Below are 12,546 nucleotides of genomic sequence, written 5' to 3'. Positions count from 1 at the left end.
TAGATTAGATGTGTTACCACACCCACGCCACTAGAGGCAGTCGCAAGTCCGAAAAGATGCGACTAAGGAGCAGATTTAGAAGTACACCACCAAAAGCTACAGAATTTGCTAAAAACTGTGAGCTGCCGTGAAGTAAATAAAAAAAGAAGTTCAAATACATTCTGAGAGTTAAACTCCTTCCTAAATGTGAAAATTTATCACAGATTTCAAAAGAAAATAAAAACGGAAGTATAGGAAATATCGCCCCCTTCACTTCCGGATTGCAATGGTCCCATTTCCAAATAAGGTATGAGACTGACAGTGGTCCGTCCCCGCCCCTTTCCGTTTACTGCAGCGAGGTCCTTCTCAAGCAAAGGGCTAGCGTCATTGCTTCCGGAGGCTAAATTTGGCCATCGCTTGTCTTTGAAAGCAACAGTGTTTTCAAAGATCAACTTAGTCTTTAAGAAGTTGCAGTGTTACTGAGAGAAAACTATGCTTTGTATTTTCTATCTTATCTTCTTCTAATGACATCATCAAACAATGGCAGACTCTTAAATATAATACCTAAATTCCGCCACTAGATGGCACTAACCGAACACTTCCACACCTGTGAATGTCAACAAACTGACGTGCAACAGGATAAATAATATTTATGTTCTCTTTGGAATCAATAAAGTATTTTTGTTTTTGAATATAGGTGATGTAGTCAACATGAAACATTATATGGACTTATGTCAGGGAACGTTTTTACAAATAGAATAACGGTTTCACAAATCACAATTTTCTTTTTTTTTATGTTAGTATAAAATAGCGCATATCAAGTTTGACCTTTCAGTGTAGCTGTCAACTGTATGTAGTTTCATGGACTCACGTTCTTCTGTTTATAGAAACCCTTTGCAGCTAGGTCTAGTTTTTCTTTTCTGAGTCGTGTTCTTGATGTGTTAAATTTTAACAGTTCTTTGTCTTACATCTTGCAGAGCTTTAAACTCCCTCTTGTTATGTACTGTAATAACATCTCGGCCCGTCCTGAATCTGAGCCCTTCAGGAGCTTTAGTATCATTATACATTATGGGCTGTACCATATCGTAAGGGGGTAGGGGTGGATGGTGTCCTTTCCTTTGATTGGACACTTTCTGTCTCTTTGCCTGTCTGCCTGACAATGGAGCCGAAGCCCGACAGCGGTCTGAACGGAGACTGAACGGTGTGGACCAATCTTTCTTGGGTTTTTGGTGTTTGTTAGAGGGAAACAAGGCAATAGGCTGCAAGCTAAGCGAGGCAGACATCCATTCTGTTTCATCGCAGAGAGAAAAAGAAGTCTGCTGTGTTACACTGTTAACGGGGGGCAGGGAGAGACACCTGGAACCACTCTGTTTTCGTCTTTGTTGTTCCTTTTCTGTGAAGATGTCCGCTTTGACTGGCTTGTTAATGCTGCTAGTTACGTCTCTCATCATCACATCTAATGGCGCATGGTCAGCATCCCGTAAGTATACTATAATTTTTCTCTCTCTCTCCAACACACACACACACACACAGAGAGAGCTTTTTCCTGCAATATATGCAGACAGTTTTTTTGTATAGAGAACAGAGCAGCGGACTGTACAGGGTGGTCCGTTGAACGAGATCAGCGGCCCAGCATCACCAACCGCGCGATACTTTCATTCATCAAGAACGAAAGAAGCAGAAGCTGCTTCCCATAGAAAACACAGAGGCAGGGCCGGTATATCGGTGCTACCTCGTCAGAGTTTGATGGGTAGCGCAGATAGTTAGAACACCTGCTCAATCCTTCATGGCGCCCATAGGCGTAAATCCCGAAGGGGGTCGGGGGTCCGGAGCCCTCCAATCTTGGAAAAGTCTAGAATCCCCCAGCCCCCTCCCCCCGAAAAAAAAAATCATTGAAGAAACGTTTGTATTTAAATAATATCAATATGAAAAGGGAAAAGAAACAAAGAACTTAATAAATCTGCCATTTATCTCAGAAAACAAAAGAATAAATTTTTGCCCCACCCCCTCCCCCCAGTCCATTTCCAGCCAGCCACGAGAAAGACTGGCTGATATGGACTGAGTTGAACCTATTCAGTTGATATGTGAATAGGATAAATCAGAAAAAAAAATACAACAGTTTTGCCTTTTCTTATCACCTTTACACTTCTAGTTTCTTCTGAAGTGAATAGGAAAGGTTTTTCACCTTGTTCAGTAACAACATGATAACCTCCCAGAGTTCAGCCACTCTATTTGCTCCAGAAAAAAAAAATACACCAGCTGCTCAAAACTATTTTGGAAACTATTTTGGAAACCTGTCAGAAGGTTGACTATTTTTAGACAAAATGTAAATGTAATTTTGTTGATGAGAAAGTACTTTTATATTCTGATTCTAGTGACCTAAAATTCCAGACATTGTGATGAAATGTCATTGTTTATTTCCTTAGTGTGTAGATGATTTCTGTCTCAAACTAGTCACCTTGCAGCTGCTATTACAGAATAGACAGCTTACTGCTGAAGGTGATCTTTGCTTTTTTTTTTTATCTTGCTGGTTTAGGGAAGTGTGATGACAGCTTGGTAGCACCCCTTCCCATCAAATCCTTCAACAGCTCATCAGAATATGGCAGAGGATATGCAGCCGCTTTTGCTAAACTCAACAGAATACAAGGTATGGCAGTGTAATGTCAAGCACTTTGCAATTCCTGATGCTGTGTGAACATTGATTCCCTTTTCTAATAATGTTCATTCCTTGTATCTACTGTTTTATTGAAGCTTTTGCTTACATAATTGGTTTAAGATGAGGGTGTCTTTAAGTTTGTAGGGGTGATATTTTAATATTCTTAATGGATCGGAGAGCAGAGACAATTAAAAACAGTAGAGCTAGGAGCTGATGCCACTAGCTTACATCTTCTATATTCAATCAATGTAAAGCTGCATAATTATTCAAAACACCATTGTGATTTCAATGTGAGTACAGCAACAGGAGGAACTGCTTGGACGGGAGGCTGCAATATGTAGTCTCTATACATTTCGATTCTGCTCTCAAATCATACAGTTGACCAGTTAAATGGAAGTTCACAGTTTTTACAACCATGTATGCCTATGTCAATTATGTTTGTCTTACAAAGGGTTTGAACTCACATCCTCTTGGACTAATACCCTGCACCTCAGCTGCTGCGCCAACTAATGCTCAAAGCGGGTGGCGAGGACATTAGAGAAACCTGAGTAAAATGGGGGCTCATTATAAATTAGTATGATTACTGTAATATTTAGCAATCAACTGTGTACTGCACATTACTGAAGTCAGACATACACTGCATGTCTCTGCACTGAGTTCACTCACAGACTGTATAGTTATTGTTGTCTGCTTTGCTCTACATCTCACCTTTTTTGCAATAGCATTACGCCTTATAATTCATAGTGGTTGTGGGTTTATTATTACCCCTGGTGGTGAATTGGAGGTATAACATTGATAGATCAATTTTAACTCCTCAGTGTTTTGTGAAACATTACAAACACAAATAGATTACACAATGACAGGATGTTCTGAAATGTTCCAAAGTGACAATCCTGGATAAAGGCTTATGTAACTGGACATAGGACAGGACAGAGCTTATATTCTGTCTACAACATGAATGGATGTTGTATTTTCTGCCCCCTTGCGCTTTTAATATTTTCCCTTCAGGTCTGACCTGACTTTAGTAATTCTGTTCTGTCAACTGGAAATTAAGTCTGCAATAAAAGTCAGTAAATGTTGTGTTTGAAACTTCTATTGAGAAAACCTCAGAACACGCTAAAACTGCTTTCTATGTTCATGACTTTGATCGGTCTACAGCAGTGTTTCTCAATTATTTTCTGTCATGCCCCCTCTAGGGATCATAATTTTTTTTGCGACCCCCCCCCTGCTCAGTGCCCTTCCCTCCCCAGAATTTAAATACTATTAAATTGCGAAATCTGTTCATATTTAATAATTTATTGTACAAACCACTGGCTCCAACATTGTATGACCTTATTATCAAAACCGCTGTTTTATTATTGTCAGCCTCAAAATAATTTCCAAAATCAGTTTATGAGTGAATCACTAACAATTAATTAAGACTACTCAGTTTGAAAAAGTGCAAATGATTCACTGGGATTTGCATTTTTAGACTTAATATAGTAAAACTTTTTAGAACTGTAAGCACTGATTACTTGTCAGCTTCTTCAGTTTAGTTTTCCACAAGGTATATCAAGGTATATAGTTCTTAACATTTATTGTGGAAAATTTTGCAGCAATATTGCTAATAGTTCAGCTTGTCAGATGAGAAGAAATGAAAAGTTTATAACAGTTTTGCATTAACAATAAAAAGACAGGTTTTGTCTATTCCCTGGCCTTTTTCTGCGAGCTACAGTTACTTGCTTTTGATGGAGTATAAGTGCCGGGCTCTGAGTTTTTGATTTGTGTTTTAAATATGAGTAAAGTTGGACGAGAATAAAGACTAATTTTATGACAGCTTTTCACCATAGTGCGCTAAATTGCGGAATACAGATCCTGTAAGGTTATAGTTGGTACTGGTTTAACAAATTACTAAGTACTAAATGTTTTAGCACATCAGAAGCAAATTTTCAGCCCCAGGTCTTTGAAACCATTGCTTACACAACTTTTTATTTAACAGAAAGAACCAGACTTGCTGAGCGGGTCACGTTGCATATCACTCTATCGAAGCTTTTTAATATAACGACTTTCTTCTGGCAATATTGCGTCTTTAAATTACTCTGTTGATACGACTGGGTTCTAGTAGTATTATGACTGTATTCTTGTATTCGAAAATAAGAATCTCTTATCCTGGCCATTGACCTCTGCTGCTTTTTTTCTTTTCACTATCAAACTTCTCCATCTCTCCTCTAGATAGATATATTTCAAAACATCCGCGCCTGTATCCTTAGCTTCGTTTTTTTGTTGTTTTTTTCTTCTGCTCCGTTTACAACAGTGCTGTGGCTACTTCTACCAGCTTGAACAGGCAGGCTGTTGATTAGTTTGAACAGTGCTGCCACCTATTGACCGGAGGCTTGTTTATCAGTTAACATGAATAACAATTATAAAGTCCTGCTTCTCGAGCCGAGCCCCCCCCACTTCGCCACGCCCCCCTGGGTGGGGGGGGCGCGTCCCACTATTTGAGAAGTACTGGTCTAGGGTAATGTTTCTCAGTTCTGGTCTTCAGGGACCACTGAATGGCATGTTTCAGATGTTTCCCTACTGCCACACACCTGACTTTAATAAGTCATTCTTCTGCTGTACTTGATTGCATGCAATCATTTGAATCAGGTGGTCTAGAAAAGGAACACATCTAAAATATGCAGGGCAGTAGTCCCTGAGGACCAGAATTGAGAAACACTGGTCTAGGGTCAGGATAGTAGTCTGCCTCACTTAAGGCAAAAAATGTCAGAATCTACCAAAGGATGATAATTCGTTTCAGGATCCAGTTACCAAATAATTTATCATACCATCATGATTGCACTTTAAAAATCAGGTAACTTTATGTTATAAAAGGTAAAGTTTAAACAGTAATACTTTTATAACAAATTTATATCAATAATTATTTCTTGGTTAATGTCAAGTTGTCATAACAAAGACATTTTGAATAATGTCAACTTTGTATTAAAAGTGTCATAATTTATCGAATGACGCTTTATGACAGTCATAAATATTCATGAAGGCTTATTCATGTTTATGACATGTGGTATGTCATGTTTATGAAAGTGTCATGACAGTCAAGTTTTGCTTGTGATTCTCACATGACGTCGGGGACACGGCCCAAAATTGCAACAAAAGATTTCTGATGTGTGCAAATAAAAGTTTGTTTGGCAAATAACTTTTTCAGTTCACAAGACAAAAATGAGTTATTTAATTAAAAAAAAAGTTTTTTAACAAAACTTTTAGTTTTTTTTTTTAAGGAATCAATACAATTCCAAAAGTTTTGATTGCAATTTTATTTTATTTAACTGAGGTTAGTTTTTTTTTCTTCATTGAATAATTGGGGAAAAAATTTAACTGCATACTCTGCGAAACAGACCCTAAACTTAAAGTCTGGATTGAGTTTTATCCCCTTCATTAATGACACACTTTTATTACATACATTATGTCTATCATAGTAGTTCAGGGTGAATTACTTTTAATTCTAAATGAATATCCTTGTTGGACTTTTATTGAAGTGCTATTCTCCTTCAAGATACATTGAAGACAGCCTAATGTCTGTATGATAAAAACACTGAATTGATAAGAACAGTTTCTCCTCACCTGGCTGTCTCCTCCCCTCAGTAGTTCTTCAGAGACGCAGAGGCCTGTCAGTGTCTGTTGTATTTCATTACCTCTCTGCTTAAACCGCTACTCCGTGCTGAAGCAGAAACGTTTTCCGTCATCTGACAAGTAGCAAGTCTTCTCCACTTTATTCACCAAAAACGTTTTTTTTTTTTGTTGTTGTTTTTTTTAATTCACCAAAAAGTGTTCTGTAATCTGGAACGTTCGGTATGTTGAGCTCCGCAGTTAGCCACCTTATCTCACTGTGTGAGAGGCAACTGCGTCATGTGTCATGGGCAAAAGGTCAAAGGTAACAAGGTGACCGGCTTATTATGTTGTACAAAAAAACCCCAACAAAAAAACTAATAATTTTAGTACATGTTATTATGTGTCAGAAGAGGGCTTAGGAAATAATAACACAAAAAAAAATGATCAAAAGGGCACGTGGGGGCAAGGAGCAAAAGGGGCAGGTGCTCAAGAACCCCTAGCCCTCCCACCCCCTGCATGTGCCTGCACATCTCAAAACAAGATATTAGTGAAGAACTCAAATTGAGTGTATTTTTTGTTTGTTTGTTTTTTGCTCGCCAGTGGCTGGTTTCAAATTCTCCAACAAGCTTTTCCTGACTCAAAGTATTATTGTTTTGGAGAGGCTAAGCCGGAGTCTCAACTTAAATCTAAGAGATGGTAAAGAAGCCCTCCAATCTCTAGACCTGGAGCTTAGAGTGGTAAGTGATATATAGGGAAAGCGGACGCCCCTGTCTGGAGTTCAGTTCCCAACCTTTGGTCCTTTGCTTCATGGAAACTGTAAATAAAGACCACTAGTGTAAGAAAAAACACTAAAAGAAAGTGTAAATATGGTTAGAAATATTTTTTTCCTAGATGTTATGTTTTTTTAGCTATATATAAACACCTGGATCTGGAGCTTGCCTATTGTTAATTCACAATTTATTGTAGCACACTCACTGCTCAATGGTTAGATTGATTGAGTCATGGCTCTTGTCAGGAGTTTGTGTTTTTGGCCTTGATTATAGCAACAGTGAATTTGTTGAAAGCAGAGATAAAATGTTCATGAGCTCCATAGCAATGAGAATAGAGCCATTAGTTAAGGAAAGACAAATGGATTAGATAAAAACAGGAGAAATCTTTGTGGAAACTGAGTCATACCTCAGAGAAACTGTAGGAGTAGATGAATTATTATTTTTTTTCTTCCTCCCCTGTTTTTAACATTTCTCACTCTGAACAACCCAACACCTAGGCGCCGGAGGCTGGTCACCTTTGGATACAAATCGTTACCAGTGGCTGCAGGTAGACCTGGGCTCTAGGAAGCAAGTAGTTTCCATTGCAACTCAGGGACGCTACAGAAGCTCCGACTGGACAAGTCAGTACCAGCTGCTTTATAGTGACGCAGCCAACAACTGGAGACCATATTTAAAGGATGGAAACATTTGGGTAAGATTAAAATGAAAATTTTATTTGCAGAAAAAAAGCAGTCTTGTCACACAGAGACGCATGTAGTTTGAACAGTTTTATTTTAAATTAAGTTAGTTCATTTTATTGATATAACATCAAATTTACAGCAAATGTCATCTCATTCTTTAAGCAAAAACAGGTTTAATTTAAATGCAGCCAATTAAAATCCATATTAATTTCAAGTATCCTAAAATATCTCCAATTCATTACAAAACAATATCAAAAGCCATCAGAAATATGGTTCAGTCATAACAACACACAAAATAAAGCGTGACTACTTGAGTAACTATAACCCTCTAGCAGAGTTAACATTCTGTCTCTAAACCCCACACAATCATTATGCTGCATGATCTGTTAATGTCTTTTGTTCTGAAATAATGACAACTAAGTGATAATGTGTAACTTAACACTAACTAGTAACTGGTATGTCTTCCATAAAACATAACTTTTTAAGAATCTAATAATAAAGAACCTTGAAATAGATGGTGAGCACTGCTGACTGGAACTATAAAGTGGACGCCAATCATCTAATTACAAGAAATAGAAATACAATATAATTTATTGCAACAGAAACTACAGAAATAAAATATTTTACTCTATGTGGAATGAATCTTTATAATACATAAGTTTCACTTTTTGAAATGAGTGACAAAGCATTGGGTTTTTCACTATATTCAAACTTTTCTTTGTGTGGTACTATCAAATTTCAGAAACTTAAGAAAATATTCAGTAGTCCTTTAATTGTGGAAGATTTAAAACTAGTCTCAATAAATTAATTCCTTAATAAATTAATAAATTAATTTCAGCCTCTGGAATTGCAAAAATCAGCCTCAGAGATTGCAAAACATTTGAGCTCTCAGTTTACTCTGATAGCAGTATTTTCTCACATATAGTGCTGTGTGACTCCAGGTCATAACTGTCAGTCTGATACATTTTTAGCCATTTAGTAAATTAAAGGGATTGATTACTGTATTGATTACTATATTGATCACTGCTCATGTTATCAGGAAGACAGGTAGGAGAGTACTACGTATGTCTTCTGGAAGGTAAGTTGACAAGGAAACTTGGTGGTGGAATAAGGAAGTGCAAATATGGGTACAGAGAAAGAGAGCAGCCAAGAAGAAGTGGGACAATGTGAGGACCGAAGAAAGTCACTAAGAATACAGGGAGAAATGAAGGTAGAGGTAGCTAAAGCCAAACAAGGTGCATACACTGACTTGTATAATAGGCTGGAGAGTAAGGAGGGAGAGAAGGACTTATATAGGTTGGCAAGGCAGAGAGATAAAGATGGAAAGGATGTACAACAGGTTAGGGTGATTAAGGACCAAGATGGAACTCTACTGACAGATGCAAAAAGTGTGATAAGAAGATGGAAGGAGTACTTTGAAAAGTTGATGAATGAAAAAATTGAGAGAGAACAAAGAGGAGAAGAAGCTGCGCCTGTGAATCAGGAAGCAGCAAAGATTAGTAAGGATGAAGTCAGGAAGGCATTGAAAATGATGAAGAGTGGAAAGGCAGTTGGTCCAGATGACATACCTGTGGAGGTATGGCAGTGTCTAGGAGAGCCAGCAGTAGAGGTTTTGTCAAGGCTATTCAATGAGATCCTAGAGAGTGAGAGGATGCCTGAGGAATGGAGGAGAAGTGTGCTGGTACCAATTTTCAAGAACAAGGGAGGTGTCCAAAATTGTGGCAACTACAGAGGTATAAAGTTGATGAGTCTTTCAATGAAGTTATGGGAAAGAGTTGTTGAAGCCAGACCAAGGTCAGAAGTGGACATCTGTGAGCAGCAGTATGGTTTCATGCCAAGAAAATGTACTACAGATGCAATCTTTGCATTGCAGGTGTTGATGGAAAAGTACAGAGAATGTCAGAGGGAGCTGCATTGTGTTTTTGTAGACCTAGAGAGAGCATATGACAGGATTCCAAGAGAGGAGCTGTGGTACTGCATGAGGAAGTCTGGAGTAACAGAAAAATATGTTAGAGTGGTGAAGTACGTGTATTATAGCTGTAAGACTGTGGTGAGGTGTGCTGTAGGAGTGACAGAGGAGCTCAAGGTGGAAGTGGGACTTCACCAAGGATCGGCTTTGAGCTCTTTCCTATTTGCTGTGGTGATGGACAGGTTGACAGATGAGGTTAGACAGGAATCTCCATGGACTGTGATGTTTGCAGATGACATTTTTATCTGTGGTGAGAGCAGAGAACAGGTGGAGGAAAATCTCGAGAGATGGAGGCTTGTCCTGGAAAGGAGAGGAATGAAGGTTAGCCATAGCAAGACAGAATACATGTGTGTCAACAAGAGAGACCCAAGTGGAGACATGAGGTTACTGGGAACAGAAATAAAGAAAGTGAACGATTTTAAGTACAGTATTTATTTTAAAACTTTTTTCATATATAAGGCGCACCGCATTATAAGGCGCATAGAATAGACGCTTCAGTAGAGGCTGGAGTTGCGTTATGCATCCACTAGATGGAGCTGCACTAAAGGGAATGTCAACAAAACAGTCCGACTCCGGTCGGCGAGGAGAGCCTTCCACGACTGGGCCGGGGCGTGGCTGGACGATGGTCACCTTTCTCCGTTGTGGAGAAGGTGGTGCTAAATGACCTGCAGACGACCTGATTCTAGACTGTCGGAAGGTAGATGGGTCAGTCAAACTTTATTAATAGATTACAAACCAGCGTTCTGTCAACTATCCCAGCATGCACCGCACGCTTCCTCTTCTACGGGCGAAAATGAAGTTGGCGGCTGCTTACCATAGTTGCTATACCTGTTGTGACTCAATATTGGTCCATATATAAGGCGCACCGGATTATAAGGCACACTGTTGGCTTTTGAGGAAATTGAAGGTTTTTAGGTACGCCTTATAGTGCAGAATATACGGTACTTAGGGTCAACAGTCCAGAACAATGGTGGATGTGGAAAAGAAGTGAAAAAACGTGTCCAAGCAGAGTGGACTGGGTGGAGAAAAGTGTCAGGTGTGATATGTGATTAAAGAGTATTAACAAGAATGAAGGGAAAGGTGTACAAGACAGTAGTGAGACCAGCAATTCTGTTCGGTTTAGAGACAGTGGCAATGACGAAGAGGCAGGAGGCAGAGCTGTAGGTAGCAGAGATGAAGATGTTGAGGTTCTCTTTGGGAGTGACAAGGATGGATAAGATCAGAATTGAATACATCAGAGGAACAGCTCATGTCAGATGTGTAGGAAATAAAATCCGAGAAGCCAGATTGAGATGGTTTGGACATGTACAGAGGAGAGATACTGAATACATTGGTAGAAGTATGCTGAGGATGGACCTGCCAGCAAAGAGACCTAGAGGAAGACCAAAGAGGAGATTTATGGATGGAGTGAAAGAGGACATGAAGGTAGTTGGTGTGATAGAAGAATATGCGGAAGATAGGGTTACCTGGAGACGGATGGCTCGCTGTGGCGACCCCTAAAGGGAAAAAGCCAAAAGGAAAAGAAGAAGACTGCTATGTGACTCCAGGTCATAATTGTCAGTCTGATACATTCTAGCCATTTAGTAAATTAAAGGGATTGATTATTGTACTGACTCGCAGGGACCTGATGAGGAACTTTTATCACTTAGTTCAGCAGTCACAACCCAAAACTCTTCTTTTTCTAAGTCATCGAAAGGCTGGTGGATAGCTACAAAGAACCGGTAACATCAAGATTCTTGATGCTAAGAACCTTGACATCAAGTAACATGTCGTGTTACGTATATGACATATAAGTAATATATGTCATGTAACAGAACAGTATTTCCAGCTCATCAAAGTAAAATTTTCTAAGACCTTGAAACCTTTCTTCCAAACAGAGCAAAACACAACAATGGAAATGTATTTTATTGCAGCAGAAAAATGAGAGAACATAAAATAGCCTAATATTAATCACGTGTTTCAGACATTTAAGGGGAATAATAACAGTGAAGATGTTGTACGTGAAGAATTACAACATGCCATAGTGGCCCGCTACATCCGCTTCATCCCACTGCACTGGAGCCAAAAGGGGCGGATCGGAGTCCGCTTGGAACTCTATGGCTGTTCATATTGTAAGTAGAAATGCACAAAGGAACAAACTGTGTAAAAATTGTGAACTGTGATAGCCTGAATATAATACAATTATTGTGTATTGCTGAAAATTAACTGGACCCTTTAATTTTTAAAGTACCTGGAGATTTTTTCATATAAAGCAGAACTAATTTATGAATAACTACCAACACTCTTAGGTTAGCACTCTTAGACATTTGCTGGTCTGTGATTCCAGATTAATTCCTTATGCAAAATATTGAATTTGACTTTCTTTTTCCTATGTCTCAAAGGGGCTGATGTTATCAGTTTTGATGGCCATAGCATAATCTCTTATCGCTTCAGGAGTAAAAAGATGAAAACTGTGAAAGATGTTATTTCTCTAAAATTTAAAACCACTGCCAGAGATGGTGTGCTGCTTTATGGGGAGGGACAGCAAGGAGACTACATCTTGCTGCAGCTTCAGAGGGCAACAATGGAGCTGAGCATCAACTTAGGTAGGAACATTAAAAAGGTGAAACGACTGCATATATTATCTTTCAGAAATGACTTGTGGGATGTTTACCACCTGTGTTGTTTGTGTTACTTTTCTCCAGGTAGCAGTCAGTACAATCTGATTAAAGGTCACACCTCTGTAACCAGTGGAAGCTTATTAGATGATGGTCACTGGCACTCTGTTGCCATTGAGCGTTACCGTAGAAATATAAATTTTACATTGGACCACCAAACTCAACAGTTCAGGACTAATGGAGAGTTTGAGCACCTGGACCTCGACTATGAGGTAAACTGTCCATGAGTCATGCTGTCAAGCATCCC

At 38.9% G+C, this 12,546-nt stretch overlaps 1 protein-coding gene across 1 annotated transcript; it reads left to right on the top strand.

Annotated features, from left to right (window-relative positions):
* Positions 1–1,058: 1,058 nt before the first annotated feature.
* Positions 1,059–12,540, top strand: LOC103132331 (contactin-associated protein-like 2). Its single transcript, XM_007544116.2, has 6 exons — positions 1,059–1,459; positions 2,516–2,626; positions 7,491–7,684; positions 11,606–11,753; positions 12,024–12,227; positions 12,327–12,540. The coding sequence occupies exons 1-6, from the start codon at positions 1,381–1,383 to the stop codon at positions 12,524–12,526; spliced, it is 936 nt and encodes a 311-aa protein (XP_007544178.2). The 5' UTR covers positions 1,059–1,380; the 3' UTR covers positions 12,527–12,540.
* The last annotated feature ends 6 nt before the right edge of the window (positions 12,541–12,546 follow it).

This window comes from Poecilia formosa, unplaced genomic scaffold (genome assembly GCF_000485575.1).
Source record: "Poecilia formosa unplaced genomic scaffold, Poecilia_formosa-5.1.2 Scaffold999, whole genome shotgun sequence".
Classification (NCBI taxonomy): Eukaryota; Metazoa; Chordata; class Actinopteri; order Cyprinodontiformes; family Poeciliidae; genus Poecilia; species Poecilia formosa.
This window is presented reverse-complemented; position numbering and strand designations above follow the sequence as displayed.